Source organism: Canis lupus, chromosome 18 (genome assembly GCF_011100685.1).
Source record: "Canis lupus familiaris isolate Mischka breed German Shepherd chromosome 18, alternate assembly UU_Cfam_GSD_1.0, whole genome shotgun sequence".
Classification (NCBI taxonomy): Eukaryota; Metazoa; Chordata; class Mammalia; order Carnivora; family Canidae; genus Canis; species Canis lupus.
The window spans coordinates 11,692,552-11,714,537 of record NC_049239.1 but is presented as its reverse complement, the minus strand read 5'-3'; the positions used below and the strand labels follow the sequence as shown (position 1 = coordinate 11,714,537).

At 37.7% G+C, this 21,986-nt stretch overlaps 1 gene segment (V, D, J or C); it reads right to left on the bottom strand.

Annotated features, from left to right (window-relative positions):
• The window catches only part of LOC119864100, a 44,366-nt gene that overhangs the window by 2,667 nt on the left and 19,713 nt on the right, over positions 1–21,986 (bottom strand). Inside the window, 2 exon segments of the C gene segment in view lie at positions 9,230–9,342; positions 12,638–12,968. Coding sequence covers positions 9,230–9,342; positions 12,638–12,968 — 444 coding nt within the window.

The following is a 21,986-nucleotide window of genomic DNA, read 5'->3' as shown; positions in this document are numbered from 1 at the left end:
GTCTTTTAAATCATGCGTGCCCCAGTATCCTCAACTTCTGCACATGATTTCCTGGACTGATGGTGTTGGAGGACCTGACAACAATACTAATGAAAGCCAATACCCATTGATTAAGTGTTATTGTGCCAGGGACTATGTGGAAATTCATAGGCATTATCTCATCTCACCTCCCCATAACATTCATATGAGCTGAATTTGGAGGATTCTATGTTACCCAGAAGTAAATAAGATTTAGAGAATCTATGTCCCTTGCTGAATAGCATACCAGTGATGATTGTCAGAGCCAGCACTGAAAGGATGATTGTGAGGGTGTTGATGAGCTAGAGCCTGTGGAAAGCACTTTGTAAAACAATCCATATAAGAAATAGTGAAAGGGAATAAAGGGGAAAGGAGAAAAAATGAATGGGAAATATCAGTGAGGGTGACAGCACATGAGAGACTTCTAACTCTGGGAAATGAACAAGGGGTAGTGGAAAGGGAGGTGGGTGGGGGGGTTGGGTGACTTAGTGACGGGCACTGAGGGGAGCACTTGATGGGATGAGCATTGGGTGTTATGCTATATGTTGGCAAATTGAACCCCAATAAATAAATAAATAAATAAATAAATAAATAATCCATAGAAATCAAACATAATTCCACCGTTGTGACCTCTCAGATATCTCTGCCATATAATTGAATTAGTCTTAGCAAATGACCATTTTATCAAATAATCTCAGCCTTTCTTTTAAACTTTTTAAAGTTATTCTGTATGTTAGTAAATTGAACACCAATAAAAAAATAAAAAAATAAAAAATAAATAAAAAAAATAAATAAATAAAGTATTGTATATTTATTTGAGAGAGAGTGAGCATCAGCAATGGAAATGGGCAGAGGGAGAGCTAGAAACTGATTTGTAGCTGAGTAGGGAGCCCAACACATGGCTCAATCCCAGGACTTTGGAAACATGATCTGGGCCAAAGGCAGGCACTTAACTGACTAAGCTACTGATGCACCCCTAAAAGCTCAGCATTTCAATGCACTTGTTTGCAGGGATAGGTTGAAGGCCACATCCACACTGATAGCTGTCTGAATACATAAACTTGAGGTTAGGGTTGTATTTATCTACAGAGTAAAAAAAAAAACCAGAAACAAAAACAAAACAAAAAACCGCCTAACACACATACAAATGCAAAAATCCTTAATGATGATTGATCATGGATGCAGGAAGAGAGAGCTGTAAGGTTTTTTGGTTTATCCTTTTTCACCTCCTGTTATGTTGTCCATACAGACATGATACTGGTGTGCAATTTTATCCACTCCACACAATCTTATGTTGGTGTGCTCTTGAAAAATGGGTATGAGGTATAGTCTTTTGGGTAAATCCCAAGAAAGATAATGTTAATATAATTATGTTAAATGTTAAAATATCCTAAAGAGCTCACATTAAATTGCCCTAAGCATATCTTTCTTTTCCATACAGTGATTTTATTCATGATATTTGTACCTGAAACTGATGTAACACTGTAGGTTAACTAACTAAAAGCAAAATAGAAACTTCAAAATGGTACATAAAAATCTCTTTTCACCATGCATTGATTGATAAAAAGACAACAAAGTAACAATTTTCATAATTCAACTTGTATGTGTGTCCATGGTGCCCTTTTTCTGTCAAAGTTGGTCAAAGAGTTTGAGAAGATCAGTTTATCTCTGTTCAGAATCACTCACGGTTCTGTGCATTCATATATATATATATATATATATATATATATATATATATATATAAGCTTATATATATATAAGCTTTTATACAAAAAATTAAAACTTCCATGGACCAGCACTAGGTATCTGCTGTAGAATTCCAATAACAGAAGTGCCCTGTTTATTGCTGTGAGAAGACCTTGGAAGACATTCCTTTCAGAACTAACTGTGAAGTGAGGCACATCATTAACAAGAACACCTCCCTTATCACAATCATCGCCATGGAACTTACTATACTTTTTACTTTTCTTGTCACACTGGAAAAATCAAAACCTAACATGATACTTCAGCCCAATGGTTTCATTACATTTATGCCTTGCTCATTTGTCCCTCTCTGTTAGCTGTAGAAATAAACATTAAGGCTCTCTGTATAATTTGATTTTAGCTAGTTTTAGGAAAGAAAATAAATAAATACAATAAATATAGGAATAAATTCATCCATGTCATGTTTTCAACAGCATGTATTTTCACTGATGTAATTTCATTTGCTTTGCATCACATTTCTGGGGAAAGTAAAAGTAAATATTTAATCCTAATCTGATCATTGGACAAACTGAGAATCTATGAAATAAGAAAAATTCAACTGAGTATATTTTGGCTGTATTTTCAACCTGTTCATGAATCGGGCATCATCCCATCTAGCAAGTAGGAGGCAACTCCTAAGAGCTACAGGACAGAGGTATTTCAAGATAGAGAGGGAGAGAAAAAGAAATTATTAGCAAAAAATCCATTGTTTGAGGCAGGGTCAGTCTCATAAGGGGAGTAGAAAGGGCCAATCAGTAAACATCCTAGTGCTGACCAGAAAATTCCCATGTCCACTGGCTAAAGGTTCCAGTTCTGGCTGTTGAAACTGCAGTTGGGTAGCTATGAAGAGTTGGTTTACTGACTTGTGGCCTTAAGCTAAATGAGTATATTGTGAGCCTGTGGTTTCCTTTACAACAACCCTGCCTTTTGATCACATTCTCAGCTTAACCAAGAGAAGGGATCAAAATTGAAGGCATTCAGAATAATATCCAGTGCTCATCCCATCAAGTGTCCCCCTCAGTGCCCGTCACCCAGTCACCCCCACCCTGTTCATGTTCTGTCTGTATGTTGGCAAATTGAACACCAATAAAAAATAAATTTATTATTAAAAAAATTGAAGGCATTAACACTACTGTCAGAAACTGCTCTGAAAGGGGAGACAGAACATAAAGACTCCTAACTCTGGGAAACGAACTAGGGCTGGTGGAAGGGGAGGAGGGCCGGGGGTGGGGGTGAATGGGTGATGGGCACTGAGGGAGGCACTTGAAAGGATGAGCACTGAGTGTTATTCTGTATGTTGGCAAATTGAACACCAATAAAAATAAATTTATTATTAAAAAAAACTGCTCTGAAGTTTTCAACAGTTCCTGTTGTTCCTCTGGGTGGTATACACAGGTCTTGACCTTTTGCATAAGCCTTGTGATACTCAAGGATTATCAGTTTAACATTATAGTTTTTAGAGCTGGTCATACTTTTCATTCTTTTGTAATACCCCAGTCTAAAAAAATCATTTGCTTAGAAGTTACTGACTTAGAACTTGTATGTAAAACTTTTTTTTAAATAATCTTTTTTTTTAATTTTTATTTATTTATGATAGTCACAGAGAGAGAGAGAGAGAGAGAGAGAGAGAGAGAGAGAGAGGCAGAGACACAGGCAGAGGGAGAAGCAGCCTCCATGCACCGGGAGCCCGACGTGGGATTAGATCCCGGGTCTCCAGGATCGCGCCCTGGGCCAAAGGCAGGCGCCAAACCGCTGCGCCACCCAGGGATCCCCTAAAACTTTTGAGAGAACAAAATGCACCAGGAAGATTTTTATGATGCCTATAAACAGGATAATTCCCCAAGTTTTATGATGCCTATAAACAGGATAATGGGCACTGAGGGGGGCACTTGATGGGATGAGCACTGAGTGTTATATGTTGGCAAATCGAACTCCAATTGAAAAATATACATACATATAAAAAAATTCCCCATTTTGTAGGTACATTTTGATGCCATTGCCCCCAATAATCAAAGCAGTTAAAATTACATAAGTAAGAAAGACTGCTGAAGGAATCTTTCATTTAAGCCACATGGATTCCTGCCAAAGGTGTTAATCCTGGTGGCTTCTTGGTAGTCCCTATTTCTTGGGATGTAAATTTAGAAGAATCAACCAATGAGATGTCTTATTTACCTTGAGAAAATTTTACACCAGTGTTAGATTTTCTGCTAGCCTGAAATAAAATTAGCCTGCTTGCTCTAAATTCCAGAGGTTACACCTATGACAATGACATGGGAGATACAGGCCATTTCCAGAGTAAGGAAAGAAAAGAAGGAGAAAGAATTTCATATTTAATTAAAGTATGAAGTCCTGAAAGCCTGTTGAGGTGAAAGCAGTCTATTTGGGTGTCTGCTATTTGTACTTCACTCAGTTGTTTCAGAATCTCCTGTGTCTGGGTAGGACCTGGTGTCAGGTGGAGACATTTGTAGATGTGTGATGTGTACAAGGTTCAACCTTTAGTTTTACAGCAGGACCACTTGGTAACATCCCTCTTCTACTGGGATAGTTGAGGGTTATCTTCCTCTGATGTTTGGCTAAAACCCCTAATCAGCAGGCAGTAAACTGTGACCTGTAGGATCCTTTTAACTGTAATCTAAGAACATTTCCATAACCTGTTGATGACAGTCTTGAGCTACAGATATTGGAGACTTATACCAGCTGGTCAGACTAGCAGGCAGCACAAAGGATCAACAGAAGGTTGTACACTGAGACAATTCCAAGAGATTGTCAAGATTTTCCTAAAGGCCCCTTTGATTTGCCCAGTGAAGGAGGAGCCTTGGTCACTGGAGGTCACAGAAAGTGGGCCTCAAGGGGGAAACCCATTTTTGTGACAAGGGCACAGTGACAATGCACACTAAGTGGCAGTGGAATGAATTCCAGCTACAGGTGTCCAAAGGGTCCAGAATGATGAGCCATATAGTCTCTGGAGGCAAAAATATTTTTTACAGAATTATGGACTTGACACACTAAACATTGATGGTAAACTGTTTTTGTACTATTATAGAAGTTTTCGGACTGATTTCCCCTTATATTTTGAGTCATTTAAAATATCCAAAGGAGGGCAAAGGAATGATTAAAAAAAAAAAAACTAAGAGAAATTAGTTTTGTCACGGAGTCTGGAAAAACCAAAGTGGCTGCGCTGGTTTTCCCTCAGACTTGACTCTTTGTTTAAAACACTGCCATGTTTACCCGCCTTCATTTCTCTGATTCAGAAGCAGAATGGTGCCATGTTACAAGGTCATCAGGATAACCAACTACTAACAATGGGGGGGGAGTTTTCTTGTAGAACCAGAATAGATATTATCTGCACGTACCACAATTTTACAAAATACAATATCTAGAAAACTTGGTGTGAAGTATTTTTTGACAATGCATTCCACGTAATCTGACATACCAAATAAGCCAAACAGTTTAACCAATCCAGTGAAATGCTCTAAGTCGAAGAGACTTAAGCAGACCAAAACTCCAAAGAGAATAAAGAAACATAAAAAGTCCAAAAAACCATTTATCCTTTTGGTGGGGAGAAAATCAAACTCCAATGCTGTACCAGCTTACTTTGGTTTAAAAATTCTTCATTCCAATCTTACTCAGTTCTGACCACACATGGCATTCCTCCCCAAACATCTCCTTTGTACAGACCTCTGCAACTTTCTCCTTTACACGCAGATTCTGTCCTGAGTTTACTGTCTTCAGACGACCCACCTCCCTTTAGGACAAAAATCCCCTTACCTCTCCCCCCAAAAAATATATTTCCATTCCTCATACATTTTCTTTTGAAAAAATACACATCTTAGTTTCTTTGCTTTCCAGGTTGTTTCTCTTATTATTTTAGTAGTCTGCATTACATATACTAGGATTCTTAACCACTAGAAACTTTCATATTTAAAGAAAGCTAGTCAATAAGCAGTTGTAAACAGTTTGTTAATTAGCATTCTTTAGATTGGAAAATTTATTAATATATTTCATAATTTCTAGAAATGTGTGCTTCTTCATAAAACAATCTTTCAGTAAAGCACCAAGCTTGACTATGAGTAGGTGCGAACTTATCTTCTGTTTCTATGCAACAAGGAAACAAAAGAAGATAAACCTGTGTTTAGTCACTAATATATTAGTATTTTATCTTGCTTGGAAATGATCTCGATATTGAATGAATATAATGAATGTATCTTAACACGGAAAACACAATTTTTTTAAGTTCCTCAAAAAATTTGGGAGATTATTTAAAACTTTAGCTAAAATTGTGTATTTTTTATATCTCGTTATCTGAGATTATCCACAAAAACATCATAGACAAGGGGTGAGAAGGGTGAAATAGGTGATGGAGATTAAAGGGTGCACTTGTCCTGATGGGCTCAGGTGATGTATCAAAGTGTTGAATCACCATATCGTACACATGAAACTAATATAATGTGCTGTGTTAATTAATTGGAATTAAATAAAAAGCGTAAAAATATCTTATTATCTTATGAAACATCAAAGTCCATCATTCTCCCAAGTTTTTTCCTGTAACATTTTGTAATGGAGATCACATCTACTTACTTGATCTTTAGTAAACCAGGCACATGAAATTTCTGATTTAGGTGCTGAGAAGGCAATACCAACATACCTATTATGCTTAAACCCACCAGAGAATATGTGCCCAGATCATGTAAAGTTGAAACACATTCAACTTAGTTTCTATCTTCCTGAGAGCTGTAGAATGCCTGATCCTTATAAGTGCTTATATTCAAACCAAGGAGCTCTTTACAAATTATTTTTGGCAAAACATCCAGGGAGAAAAATATCTCACATCGACAATATATATTTATGGACACACAGACTGGTGCAAGGACTGAGGACCACTAATATTTATGCAGACAATTTTAAGATTTGTATTTGTCTCAGGATTATCAAGGAGAATAGACTAGAGTGTAGGCACAAGAGCCCTTTAGCAGTTTATATTTTAAAAAGGCCAAAAAAAAAAAAAAGGCCTGGTTTGTTTATTTCCCTCAGTATCAAGCTTTTGTGCGCTGGGTTTATGTTTTAAAGACATGATAAGATGTGTGACTTTAATGACAGACAGAAAATGCATGTTCCTCCAAGAAGCACTTTGCTTTCCTAAAGCCAGCCATTTATAAGCCCTTTTCCATAAATAGGAAAAGTTGGGAGATAGATAAAACAACGGGAGAACTTTGAGTTGCCTCAAGAGCTGCCTTTCTACTTCTGGTAAGATTGGTCAAGCCAGTTGCTCTCAAATTCTCAGACTTGTATTTACATGGAATGACATCATGGATTGATCCATCTAACCAAGTGCATGAGCTTCAATTTGTTTCCTTCTCTCTGGGGGCATAGTTTTAGTTTTAAGAATTTCTGACATATAGAGTAACCCCTTGTGTATTACCCGGGTCCCCAAGAGGGTGCAAAGGATACTACCCTCCAAATACTCAGAGTCTCTCACAGTGAGAGCCAAAGGAAGGAGCCAACAATCCGCCAAGTCGCAGGCAGGCAGAAAGTTAAGAGCAATTAGGCAGGATGACACAGGCAGGAAGGCAGGAATAACATCTGGGAGAGAAAAGATCACTAGCAATGGGTCTAGATTTAGAAAGGATGGCATAATGAGAAATTTTACTATCCCTGTGGACAAGGACTTTAGATAGAGATTCCACTAATAATCTTGTTAAGATTTCCACTCTTCCCTCTCCTATACCAGCTTTTCTAGGATCCTTTGCACAGAACCCAGTATTTACCAGAATTCCACGTGGCTGTTTAAGAGAATAAAGTACATAGCAATTTGCCCCTATGGACGGGGCTCATTTGGGGGCCCTCCTATGAAGGTAGATATGGAGGTGTCTGTAAAGCCATGAAATTGGCAGTCTTCTGTTTATGGCTGTGTAGTCTGTTCAGAGTGGAAAATCAATTCAGACTATAATGAGCGCTCAAAGGAGCCAAGAGGGGAGCAGAAGTTAGATCAGTTTTATAGTCTTCTGTTTTAGGTACTTCCTCCAACGTTAATCTTTCTTTCTATTTATTTATTTATTTATTTATTTATTTATTTATTTATTTATTTATTTATATTTATTTATTTATTTATTTTTATTGGTGTTCAATTTGCCAACATATAGCATAACACCCAGTGCTCATCCCGTCAAGTGCCCCCCTCAGTGCTCGTCCCCCAATCACCCCCACCCCCTGCCACCTCCCCTTCCATCACCTCTTGTTCGTTTCCCAGAGTTAGGAGTCTCTCGTGTTCTGTCTCCCTTTCTCATATTTCCCACACATTTTTTCTCCTTTCCCCTTTGTTCCCTTTCACTATTTTTCATATTTCCTAAATGAATGAGACCATATACTGTTTGTCCATCATTAATCTTTCATTAGCCTTTTGCAGTGAGTCTTTCAATGAAAGGACATTGGAATTGTCAACATTTTACAGGATTCTGTTTAATTAGGGAAACCTTGCTTTTAAGTGTACATCTTAATGATCTTATCTAATTCACAAGTTCCCCATTATGGACATATATTTCTAGGTTATCGTTGCCCTGACGGCTCACAGCAGTTTGGTAGGACACTAGCCTCAAATGGAGTTAATCCACACTCCAGCCATACCTGGATGCAAATGAGTGGTAGCCCACTTTCCTGTCTGGTAGTTTTGGGTCTCCAACCTGATTGTTACCAAGTTAATTCCTCAGGACACCAAAGAAGTTTTTAAGAGTTTGCATTTTGCTAGGTATCTTTAATCTGGGACTATAATTCTTAGATGAAAAATAAACAAGTATAACAGAAGTAGTGTGCTTGACTCTTTAAGGATTCCATCAACTAAGACACTTGGATTCTTGATCAGAAAACTAACACCTAAAAGGGTTGTGTCCTGGAATTGGGGATTGTGCATATTTTGCAGTGTAGCTCCTTGCACAGAAGTTTTCTTGAGGTTGATGAGTGATCTAGTACTGATCCATCCCATTTCCTGACAACCTGTACTACCAGTGGTGTGTTCCTGAGGTAGCAAGTGCTCTAGCGGCCTCTAAATGCTTGACTCTTGCACGCCAATTTTTGTGTTTTTTCTACCTTTCTCTGTTAGCTGTAGCCTTTATCTACAGGAATAGTGACAATCAATTAGGTGCATGTTAGTGTATGAGCTGTAAGAGATGTTTCTGAGTTCTGATACAAGAAGACTCTGCGTGCACCACCAATTCTCCTGGAAACTTGCTGAGGTTTCTATCTTGGGCACTTAGTCTGAAAGGTTAGTTGGTTGGCTCTGGGCAGACCCTTCAGCCTGTTCAGTTGGACTCTGTGCAAATATCCAGCTCAATGGGGCTCAGAAAAGACATGGTAGTTTAACTTAACACGGGCATAATACTCTGGCAGCCTAAGCGGCCGTGCCCTGCCAAGCAAAACCAATTAGATTAGGAGGCAGAACACAAAGTGACTGGAGCTGAGAGCAGGAAGAACTCACCCACAGTGCTGGGGACAGGCCTGAAAGATCTTGAACTGGAAGGGTTCAAAGTTACCACCTCTGTGTTTTGCTTTGCCTCTGAATGCCCCGTGGGGTCCACATTGGATTCCATCCTTGCCAACAAATCTGTTAAAGATCAAAAATTCAACAAAGTAAATTTAAAGATCTAATGGCTCTATTAACCAATCAATTTAGGAAAGGACTACAGGGGAACAGAAGTTTTTAACAATTGAGAGAGCCTGGGAATTCTTAGCAAGCAATCCGTTGTTTTAGGCAAGGTTACTCTCCCAAGGGGAAGGGAATGGGTCAATCAGGAAGCTTCCTGGGGCTGACCAGGAAATTCCCATGTTGACTAAAGGTTACTCTTCTTGGGGTGGGAAGGTGAAATTGCCCTTAGGTTAGGTATTAAGTCCTGGTTTAGTGACTTGGGCCATAAGCCAAGTGTTGCCATTTGGGAATGGTGTTTTCAACACTCCAAGAACACAAACTCACTTCAGAAAGTTAGACTTGATATAGCAAAGCTCTTCACAGGTCTTGTTATGTGCTTGTTCCCCTCTGCTTAGAATGATGTTAATCACTAGCTCCTTTATGTGTAAGCTCTCTTTCACCATACACAAAGATAAACTCAAAATGGATGAAAGATCTAAATGTGAGACAAGATTCCATCAAAATCCTAGAGAAGAACACAGGCAACACCCTTTTTGAACTTGGCCACAGTAACTTCTTGCAAGATACATCCATGAAGGCAAAAGAAACAAAAGCAAAAATGAACTATTGGGACTTCATCAAGATAAGAAGCTTTTGCACAGCAAAGGATACAGTCAACAAAACTCAAAGACAACCTACAGAATGGGAGAAGATATTTGCAAATGACATATCAGATAAAGGGCTAGTTTCCAAGATCTATAAAGAACTTCTTAAACTCAACACCAAAGAAACAAACAATCCAATCATGAAATGGGCAAAAGACATGAAGAGAAATCTCACAGAGGAAGACATAGACATGGCCAACATGCACATGAGAAAATGCTCTGCATCACTTGCCATCAGGGAAATACAAATCAAAACCACAATGAGATACCCCCTCACACCAGTGAGAATGGGGCAAATTAACAAGGCAGGAAACCACAAATGTTGGAGAGGATGCGGAGAAAAGGGAACCCTCTTACACTGTTGGTGGGAATGTGAACTGGGGCAGCCACTCTGGAAAACTGTGTGGAGGTTCCTCAAAGAGTTAAAAATAGACCTGCCCTATGACCCAGCAATTGCACTGCTGGGGATTTACCCCAAAGATTCAGATGCAATGAAATGCCGGGACACCTGCACCCCGATGTTTATAGCAGCAATGGCCACAATAGCCAAACTGTGGAAGGAGCCTCGGTGTCCATCGAAAGATGAATGGATAAAGAAGATGTGGTTTATGTATACAATGGAATATTACTCAGCTATTAGAAATGACAAATACCCACCATTTGCTTCCACGTGGATGGAACTGGAGGGTATTATGCTGAGTGAAGTAAGTCAATCAGAGAAGGACAAACGGTGTATGTTCTCATTCATTTGGGGAATATAAATAATAGTGAAAGGGAATATAAGGGAAGGGAGAAGAAATGTGTGGGAAATATCAGAAAGGGAGATAGAATGTAAAGATTGCTAACTCTGGGAAACGAACTAGGGGTAGTAGAAGGGGAGGAGGGCGGGGGGTGGGAGTGAATGGGTGACGGGCACTGGGGGTTATTCTGTATGTATGTTGGTAAATTGAACACCAATAAAAAATAAAAAAAAAATTAAAAAAAGAATTTAAAAAAAAGAATGATGTTAATCACAAGTAAATCCAAAGTGATTCCTTCTTATGGTCTCTCTGGGGCCTTGGTCTGTGATGTCAAAGCCAAGACTTGACTTCTGAGTCAAGTGAGTTAGTAGATCATAGCAAGGCCGGGCACATTCAGCCATCTGCCCACACTGTCTACATATGACCAGTGTCTCCCCCAGTGAGGCTTCTTTGGGACACCATGCTTGAATCACAAGTGACCCTGATTGATTTGGAAAAGTATATTCACTTGACTGTAGTGATCCTCCTTGAGACCATAGTTCATCCTGCATCCTTTCCAGTCTGGCACATACTAGAATTGAAATAAATGTTTGCTGAGCACTTTTACCAATGGTAGGAATACATTCATCATGTAGAAAGGATGAATGTTTTTAGACCTTAGCATCACTCAGTCTTTACTTACTAAACTTCACCTTTATTCTTGTATATAAAATACAAATCTAGGGATCCCTGGGTGGCTCAGCGGTTTGGCGCCTGCCTTTGGCCCAGGGCGCGATCCTGGAGATCCGGGATCGAATCCCACATCGGGCTCCTGGTGCATGGAGCCTGCTTCTCCCTCTGCCTGTGTCTCTGCCTCTCTTTCTCTCTGTGTGACTATCATAAATAAATAAAAATTAAAAAAAATAAAATAAAATACAAATCTAAAAAACCCAGGATCATACTAAAATTTCAGTAGTCAAATTATTATTCCTGGTTAGCTGTGATCTGGCTCCAGCAAATGAAGAGCATTTTCTCTCCGACAACTCATTGTTGATGGGTGATACTTTGAATAGAGCAATAATTGTTCTTATTTCCTGATCAAGTAAAATCCTTAACAGTACACTCTGAGCATTTTTTTTTATGATAGTCACAGAGAGAGAGAGAGGCAGAGACACAGGCAGAGGGAGAAGCAGGCTCCATGCACCGGGAGCCCGATGTGGGATTCGATCCCGGGTCTCCAGGATCGCACCCTGGGCCAAAGGCAGGCGCTAAACCGCTGCGCCACCCAGGGATCCCCCACTCTGAGCATTTCTTGTGCACCAGGTAGCTAGGTGCTTTCACAGGTATTGTTTCATTTAATCCATTAAATGACTGCAAAAATAATCAGTATTATTAATATTTTGGATGTTAAACTGAGGCTTGAAAGGCTAAGTGAATTTGTCATTTTCTTTTTCTCTGTATATCTCAAAGCCCATACTGTTTTTTATAAAAACGAATTACATATTTATTTTGAGAGAAAGAGAGATCGAGAGAGATTGAGCACCAGGGAAGGGGCACAGGAAGAGATACTCAAGCAGACTCCATGTTGAGTGCAGAGCCCAATACTGTGATCATTCTCAGTACCCTGAGTCATGACTTGAGCTGAATGAAGAGTCAGATGCTCAGTTTACTGAGTCTCCCAGGTGCCCCCCAAACCCATACTATTTGCAGTCTATGGGAGAAATAGCAGGACATTCATGCTACCATGAAAGGCAACAACATTAGAAAAAAAATTTCTAATTGCTTATTTTCATATTTTCATTAATACTTAACAGAAAAGGTATGGTTTTCTCTTTGAAACCAGGGTTCTGGGAGCTTTTGTTCATGTTTATACGCACATACCTTTGTTTATTGAAGGAAAATCAATCTCTTGATTAACCCTTTCTTTATTCCTCTCATCTTTGACGATGCATTGGTGTTCTTTATCCAATGATTCCTCAGTCACGATCACCCAGCTGAATTTCATGTATGTGTCCTCAGTCTTCACGGTGTTTCCCTGCTGGGATTGCAGAATTGTTTTGACGTTCTTTTCTTTCCAATCTATCTTAAAAACATCAGGAATATTTTCCTCAAGATGACAAAGATATGTTCCAGCCTTATGGACTTTTATTTCAGCAATTGAAGGAAGAAAAATTGTGGGCTTGGGGGAAATGTCTTCAGGACTTTTATCTGTTGGAGACAATGGAATAACAAATAAAAGTTAAATAAAGAAACAGAAACATTTTATGGGTGGGAAATCAGCACATAGTAAATTAAAGGAAAAGTTGCAATAGGATTAGTAGGTATCATGGCCTTTCATCCACAGTGGGTTTTGAGGTGCTTATTTCCAGTTTCCATGTGAAAAAAGGTTGTAGAGGTTATGTAACTTGCCCAAACAAAGTCATAGCTATTAAGTGAAGGGTCCTGGATCAAAAAGTGGAATATTTTGACACAATACACAGTCACTTGTTTGAATGGGAATCTATCAAGTTTATCTTTAATTACAAATATGGATCTCATGTCCACTTGTGATACTGGAATTCTTCTCCTTGATTTCTGATTTTATAGAACATCTCATTATCACAATTAAACCACTGCAGGACTTTGTAGAAGGCAATGTGTAATGTTGCACCTCCAAATTACTTACAATGCCTTAAATTTAGAAACAAATGGCAATATTTCCAAAACTCCTATTTAAAAAATTTAAATGTTCAGAAATGTTCCTACAGTACCCTAATCAAGAAATACACTGGTCAGAGTTTTGTCTTGCTTTAGGAAATGTTAATTAAAAGTACATTTTATGTTGGAATTTTATTTGAAGTTGAAGCATAATTAAGATGACACCATATTATGAGTCTTAGCATCCCTCCTCAAAGTTGAATCTGCCCTACAAGCCTGCTAAACTTGCTATGGTATCCTTCAATTTTCTTACATTTCACCTGCTGAATAAATTTATATAGAATGGCGTAATGTTACCAGTTATGGTCAGAGTTTCTTGCAGACATGATGTCAAATTATATAGTGAAACATCGTGGTTTTCAAGGGCATGTCTCTTGAAGTCTGGAATATTCCTGGTTATACTAATGAATCATATCATAAATAGTAGGACCCATTCCAATTTGGGTTCCCACTGAAACACAAGTGCTTTACTGATTTCTTTCTTTCAACTAGTATGGAGTTAGAATAATAATTTCATGGGTAACATCCTAAGAAAAGAACTGAATTCCTCCTTTGAGAAGAAAGGGTAAAAAATTCTTCAGAAATTTTGCCTGTCTCCAATGCTCCTGATTTTTATACTAAATTGGTAAGCAAACAATGATGACTTTTTTACTTATGCTATAATTACTTATCAGGTCATAATGTGCTTGTTTTAATTGTGTACATCTTGCCTGTCATACAAATAGTATTTTACTGATCAAAATAAGACACTGTATAGTTCCCCAACCATATACTTTGTTTTCAATTTAAAAACCATATTATATAAAGCAAAATTTATTTCTCAAAGTACATGGTAGTCACATAATTTTTGCCTCTAGTCAATACATTAAAGAATCTAGCTAAAAAGTTGGTTTTTCATAGGAAATTTCTGATTCATCATAGTAAAGAACTTGAAAATCAAATGATGAACTTGGAGGGGCGCCTGAGTGGCTCAGTGGTTGAAATTCTGCCTTCGGCTCAGGTAGAGATCCTGGGGTCTGGGATCGAGTCCCCCACCGAGCGCCAGGTGGGGAGCCTGCTTCTCACTCTGCCTCTCTCTGTGTGTCTCTCATAAATAAATACATAAAATCTTTTAAAAAACGAAAAACAAATGATAAATTTGGAAAATTAAGACATTATGCTGAGGTCCTGTCACCTTTTCTTGCTAGATTCCTAAAGTTTCATTCTTTTCAGGATAGAAGGTATCTTGAATCTTCCATAATTTTCTCAACGTGATAGTTAACTAAGCATTAAATATATTCTTGATTATAAATGGTTAGTACCTATATTTTATGTAATTATTTTACATGGTTTTTCTTTTAGCATTCTTTTAAAAAAGATTTTATTTATTTCTTTTAAAGAGAAAGAGTGTGTGCTGGATTGAGGGGCAGAGTGAGAGGGAGAGAGAGAATCTGAAGCAGACTCCACACTCAGTCTTAGAGCCCAACACCATGGTCAGGTCTCAATCCCACAACCCTGAGATCATAACTAGATATTTAACCCTAGTTAAAGATCATAACTAGATATTTACCCAAGTGCCACTCAACATTCTTTATTAAACTTATTAAAAGTGTTTTCTATGGCCACAATAATTTCATTGATGTATAAAATAGACACCAGTTTTAAAAATAAATCTTTCTAATACATATATATATTCATAATCAAAATTTTTTCAGGTAAATTGCCTTAATGGTATATATATGATGAACACAAGGCAGTAGGAATTCTATATAAATTAACCAAATGCAATCACATTTTAATTACGTATGGCATTAATACCTATTGATATTGTATTCATTAAATTAATATTGCATATCAATATTGATTCAAAATTCCTCTATTTTATTCCTCTCTTCTTTCTTTTATTAAATAAATAATTACAAGTATCTCATATGTGATTATGAATTACAAATTAATGACATTTCTATGTATATTTAAAAGTACTAAGTATCACTAACTATATTCCTATGTATTTTCCTTTTTTTATGATTTTATTTATTTATTTAAGAGTCCATGCTATCTTCTCATTATCGTTCCAATTTTAGTATATCTGCTGCCAAAACAAATATTTCCTAATTTTTCTGAATAAAATTTAAAATTTTAATTGTTTATCTACTAAATACCAGTATGAAGGCCAAGCTTGTTAGTGTTAGACATGATATCATGTAAGATAAAATATTAAGATTTAAGTACATACAACAACAAAATACAACGCCCCCCCCACACACATTTTAATTTTATTTTTGCCAAGTATGGGAAAAGTCCATTACAGAAATACCTCTAAATTTAAGTGTTTTGTATATTAATGGAGAGTCAGGTAACTTTTCACTGGAATGATGAGAAGTAGAGCTAAATCCCCTGGAGAATTTCGGCTTTGTCAATGTGATTGGCTACTAACCACTCTCCAATCTGGATACGATTCTCCCTTTAGGTTTTAAATGGGGCAAGATCTATGCGGCACTTATTGTGCTTAAGATAACATGCCAAGTACCTTACTCACAACCTCTCACTGAATTTTCATAACCCTGCTCATACATCCTGTTATCTCATCGTGTATTATGAAACTGAGGCCAGAGAATAATCACCCAAGTTCACATCAGCAGCAAGTGGTGGAGTCAGAGCTCCAGGTAGCCTGACTCCAAAACCCAGGCTCTCTGAAAACCCCCTTTCACCATTAGAAAAGGAAATGAGTCAAATCACACAATTTATATCATGAGCAACTTCATTCTTGGGACAAACACTTTCAAGACAACTACATATGTTGTGCATGACCACTTTAAGCAAGTCTACATGGACACGAAGTCAGATCCTATTACATATTTGCACACTGCTGTCTATGCTGACCTTTACTGGAGGGATTGATATTAAAATATCTCCTAAGATTTCTACATCTAAATGTGTTATGAAAATGAGAGATTAAATTAACATTATCATTAGTATTAGAAATTTAATTGTGATGATTGTGTCCTCCAACAACATTTTAATCTCCTGGGACCGAATCTTCTTTTACTGATGAGACTGCAGTATTTAGGGATAGCAATTGGACCTATGTCAATCAGACATCAAGATTCGTTCCTTCATTTGCACCCCACGTTGCTCTACTATATCTAGAATTCTCTGAACCATCATCACTGAAAATGTGCCCTACGCACACCAGTTATTAGTAAGTCACTTGTCTTATTTTATCCAATGCCTTTCTAGTGTTAAGGAAATGAAGTGGAATATAAATATAGCAAAGCCTAGTAATATGGGGTCAGTTCATGGAACTGCTTTCACCTCTGTTGTCCAATGCAAATAGCATTTTTTCCTATCAAGAGCACAATCTATGAGCATTCCAAGCTCTCATCAGAAATTTCTACCTCAAACTGACTTCCTTCTAGCTCATGTCCATAGCTTGACTTCAAACTCCTACAGTGGTCCTTCGTGGTGGAATGAAAAGATCAATGTCTCGTTGCCTGGTCTTCTAGGGCTCCTATTGTCATGTTAGATCTCTAGATTGCCATCTGCCTGACAAGATTGGTTGAAGGTCACTATCTATGAATGACATTATATGTCCTGGTGCCTATGATAATGATGCAGTGGCAGCATGAAATGCATTTGTTTAAAGACCTTTTCATCCACTTTACAAATTGGATGTGGAAGGCAATGCCCACTGTTTCACTTCATGTTCCTCTTAAAGGACTCATGCATTGAAGTCTTTTTCTCATTTTATGATGAGAAAAATGTAACATATTTGAAAATTTGATGTGTGTCACTAAATAAGTTAATAAAAGGTATGTACTCCACTACATTTTTCCTTTGAACATAGAATTTTACCCTATGTTTCTTGCTGGACAATCACAGGCCTTTTTTCTTCCACTTTCCTTAGTGATTTTTTGGTCTTCTACTTATTTGTATTTCCTGACCTATCTGTACTTTCCCATTTTATTTTAGGTCTTCTCAAATAGATTTTGGAAATAGGCGGTATAAATGGATGAGAAATATGTTGTCCATTAGAACTTGTTTCTTTTCCTGCCCCTGATCTTAATAGGTCTACCTTGAAGGTGACATGGAAAATGGCAGAAGATATTTGCAAATCCCACTCTGCTATATAGACACAAAACATTCAAAATTCAAATATGCTGAAATGCCAGAGCATAAGGTAAAGCTTTCATTGTCAATATTATGTGTCATAAAACAGAGGTTACCTTATATTTCATTTTGAGCAAATTCTCATTTTAAAAGAGGCTTTTCTAATACTCTACTTAGACAAGCAATAGACTTAGACAATATATCAACCTGAAATACAGTCCATTAAAGCTAGTTTAGACATAGTGCTGGTAAAAAACAACAAAGAAGTTTAATATGGATTGGTAAATATTACTTGGAACTGAAGTCTCTATACTTTGTGCTTATATTGTACATATATAGAATGCCAGTATAAACGAAAAAATGCTTTTATTTTGGAAGTGGATAAATGTTTCTTTCAATAAAATATCCAGTGGTATCATCATAAAGGTATCTCCAAACAGACACTCAGATCCTAAGATGACTTAGAAATTTACTCTAAAATATACATTTTAGGGGATCCCTGTGTGGCTCAGCAGTTAAGTGCCTGCCTTCGGCCCGGGGTGTGATCCTGGAGACCCGGGATCGAGTTCCACATCAGGCTCCCTTCATGGAGCCTGCTTCTCCCTCCTGTGTCTCTGCCTCTCTCTTTCTCTCTCTCTCTCTCTCTTTCTCTCTGTGTGTGTGTCTCATGAATAAATAAAATCTTAAAAATAAAATAAAATGTATATTTTAGATGCCTATGAAGAGTGTGAATAAAATTTTTAATGAAATATGAGGGCAAAAAAAGCAGTATTTCTCAAGTGATATTTGTAGTAGTATAATTTTGGTATTGTAGGTGTAAAATATTAAAAGTGAGTATTATAAGGGAAGGGAGAAGAAATGTGTGGGAAATATCAGGAAAGGAGACAGAACATAAAGACTCCTAACTCTGGGAAACGAACTAGGGGTGGTGGAAGAGGAGGAGGGTGGGGGGTGGGGGTGAAAGGGTGACAGGCACTGAGGGGGGCACTTGACGGGATGAGCACTGGGTGTTATTCTGTATGTTGGTAAACTGAACACCAATAAAAAATAAATTTATTAAAAAAATAAAGTGATTCTGATAACAGGAAAAAAAAAGTGAGTATTTGAGGGGCACCTGTGTGGCTCAGTAGGTTAAGCATCTTCCTTGGGCTCATGTCATGATCCCAGAGTCCAGGGATGGTGCCCAGGGCATTGGGATCCCTGCTCAGCAGGGACTCTGCTTCTCCCTCTGCTCCTCCCCCCAGATTACGCATAGACTCTCTCTCTTTCTCTCTCTCTTTCTCAAATAAATAAAAAATAAAACTTTTTAAAAAAACATGAATCTTTGACTTTATATATATATATGTATATGTATATATGTAATTGTATATATTCAACTATAAAACTTCTCCCTATTTACATTCAGACATTTCCACTGAAAAGTGAGAGATCGACTTAAGTTGAGGCTAAAGATATATAAAGTAATACTACATCTACTCATTTTTAGAAACATGTAACAATGAGTCATAGAAATAGAAATATTCTGCAAATTCCTCGACATCTTAAAAGCCATCTATGAAAAGCCCACAGCAAATATCATTCTCAATGGGGAAGCACTGGGAGCCTTTCCCCTAAGATCAGGAACAAGACAGGGATGTCCACTCTCACCACTGCTATTCAACATAGTACTGGAAGTCCTAGCCTCAGCAATCAGACAACAAAAAGACATTAAAGGCATTCAAATTGGCAAAGAAGAAGTCAAACTCTCCCTCTTCGCCGATGACATGATACTCTACATAGAAAACCCAAAAGTCTCCACCCCAAGATTGCTAGAACTCATACAGCAATTCGGTAGCGTGGCAGGATACAAAATCAATGCCCAGAAGTCAGTGGCATTTCTATACACTAACAATGAGACTGAAGAAAGAGAAATTAAGGAGTCAATCCCATTTACAATTGCACCCAAAAGCATAAGATACCTAGGAATAAACCTCACCAAAGATGTAAAGGATCTATACCCTCAAAACTATAGAACACTTCTGAAAGAAATTGAGGAAGACACAAAGAGATGGAAAAATATTCCATGCTCATGGATTGGCAGAATTAATATTGTGAAAATGTCAATGTTACCCAGGGCAATATACACGTTTAATGCAATCCCTATCAAAATACCATGGACTTTCTTCAGAGAGTTAGAACAAATTATTTTAAGATTTGTGTGGAATCAGAAATGACCAATTGTTCTAAAGTGATCTGTAGATGAGATCATAATTAATATATTTTCCTGTATTCTTGATTGAAAAACAACTCCATTGTGTGATAATTGGAATTTGTAGAACTGAATTCTTTACTGAAAGACCATGTACCAACCTATGCAGTAGCTATTTCCATATTTAATTTCATTTATCTCCACAACATCCACTGGAAATGGTTGTTACACTGACAGAATGAATGGATGGAAATATAACAAATGTTAACAGAATAAGTGTCAGTATAAATTTTTAATACTTTATTTTTTCTTTTTTCAAATTATCCTCTAACAGGCATTATTATTTTTATACCTTTAGGAAAGCAATAACCAGTATCAGAAGATAATAAAAATTTATTTGCTGAATGATGATTATACAGAAAGGGATAGATCCAAAATCACAGTCTGCATTTCTCTCTGCACCACACCTAAAATTTTTTTCAACCTTGTGAAGTATATCTGTGTCACCATTATTTAATTAGATTGTTAGAATTCTTTTTAAAGATTTTATTTATTTATTCATGAGAGACACAGAAAGAGGCAGAGACACAGGCAGAGGGAGAAGCAGACTCCATGCAGGGAGCCCGACGTGGGACTCGATCCTGGGACTCCAGGATCACACCCTGAGCCAAAGGCAGGTGCTTAGCCGCTGAGCCACCCAGGTATCCCAGACTGTTAGAATTTATATTGCAGTCAGTTGGAAAAAAAGAGGATTAGAAAGATGCTTTTCAACTTATGAATTCATGTGTGCCTATGATCATAACCACTAAAATCATCAAAATAAATAATTTCTTTCACTTTTCTATTGTTTCACTGTGGAAGAGCAGGATCTCAGCTGGTAAAAGAAACAATAAGAACAGGGACGCGCATACATGGGAACAGCATTATGTGTGTGGGAAAAGCCTATTATTCCTGCCATTGGTCAGTACTGAACAGCAATGATGGTGGATACATAGCCAGGCCTGCTGGGGTCAGTTCTCTCATCCCCCACTGCTCTCTAGTTAATGCTCCTCAGAGACCTGTCCGGATAGTCACGTCCACAGTTCTCTGCTGCCCTTCCCATGATTGGGAGTTGTTTTTCCTTCCTTGTTTCCACATACTTAAAATCTATGGTAATAAAATCAATAGCCAATTGGGACTGGGGACTTCCTCTCAGTACCTTCCTTCACTTCTTGGCAGTGGCTGCCTGTGTAACCCTTCGGGCCTCTCTTTGTTCCAAAATATTGGACTCTGAGTAATCGTTTCATCTCTCACCAGAACACGCCACATAATATTTCACCAGCCTTGTGAAAATTCTTTGAAAACATTTATTTGAATAGATCCTATCAGGTAGAAACAGCCCAGTGAAATATTATCCCTCATCCTGGCAAAATTTCATCCCTAAGGCTAATGAGGATGAACAAATTTACTGGACTGAATTTGGAAAAAACAAACCCAGCTTATGACACTCTTGGAGATGTTTGTGCAGTTAAATGTGTCGATGCCTTATACGAATCTGCTATAGACAAAATGGCAAGTTTATCATTTTTTGGCTTATTTTTTTTCATTAGTTATTTTTGGAATCAAATAAATAAGACACACAAATTTTCATACAAATCTTTCAAGGCAGACATTGCTAACGGACCTAAAATTTCCACCTCTTAGTGGACCCCCCACCCCTTGCTCTAGCTACTTAGTTCCCTGTTAATACCCTACAAGCTAGCTCAGTCAGCAACTATCCCTAGGACTAAGGCAGAGTCAACCACCTCTCCAAGCATCTCGCTGCTACTGATGACCAAACTGGGACCAAATCCTAGAATTCAGAGCCAGCACCAGCACCTAGTATCCCTCCCCTCCCTACCTCATACTGAAGGATTTCTAAAAATTTTACCTGTAACCCTGAGCGTTGTGCCGGGACCAAACACTTTGTTCCTCCAACTATTCCAGGAACACTGTCTGAAAAGCTTTTACAAAAATCTCCCTTTGTACCTCTTTTACAATTTGCCCATATTTTTTTTGCCCATATTTTTCAATATTTATATGAATATATATAAACAGGCCCTGCTGGAATTAAAGAAAAATGAATCTCAAGCAAAATCACATTAGATATGAATGTAGTCAAGACTGGATGAACTGACCTCTCCCTGCTTGGGCAGTTTGGGTCTGTCTTTCTCATCACATTCACAAGCAACTGAGAGTCTGATTTTACCTTTTTTTGCCATTTTCCTGAAACT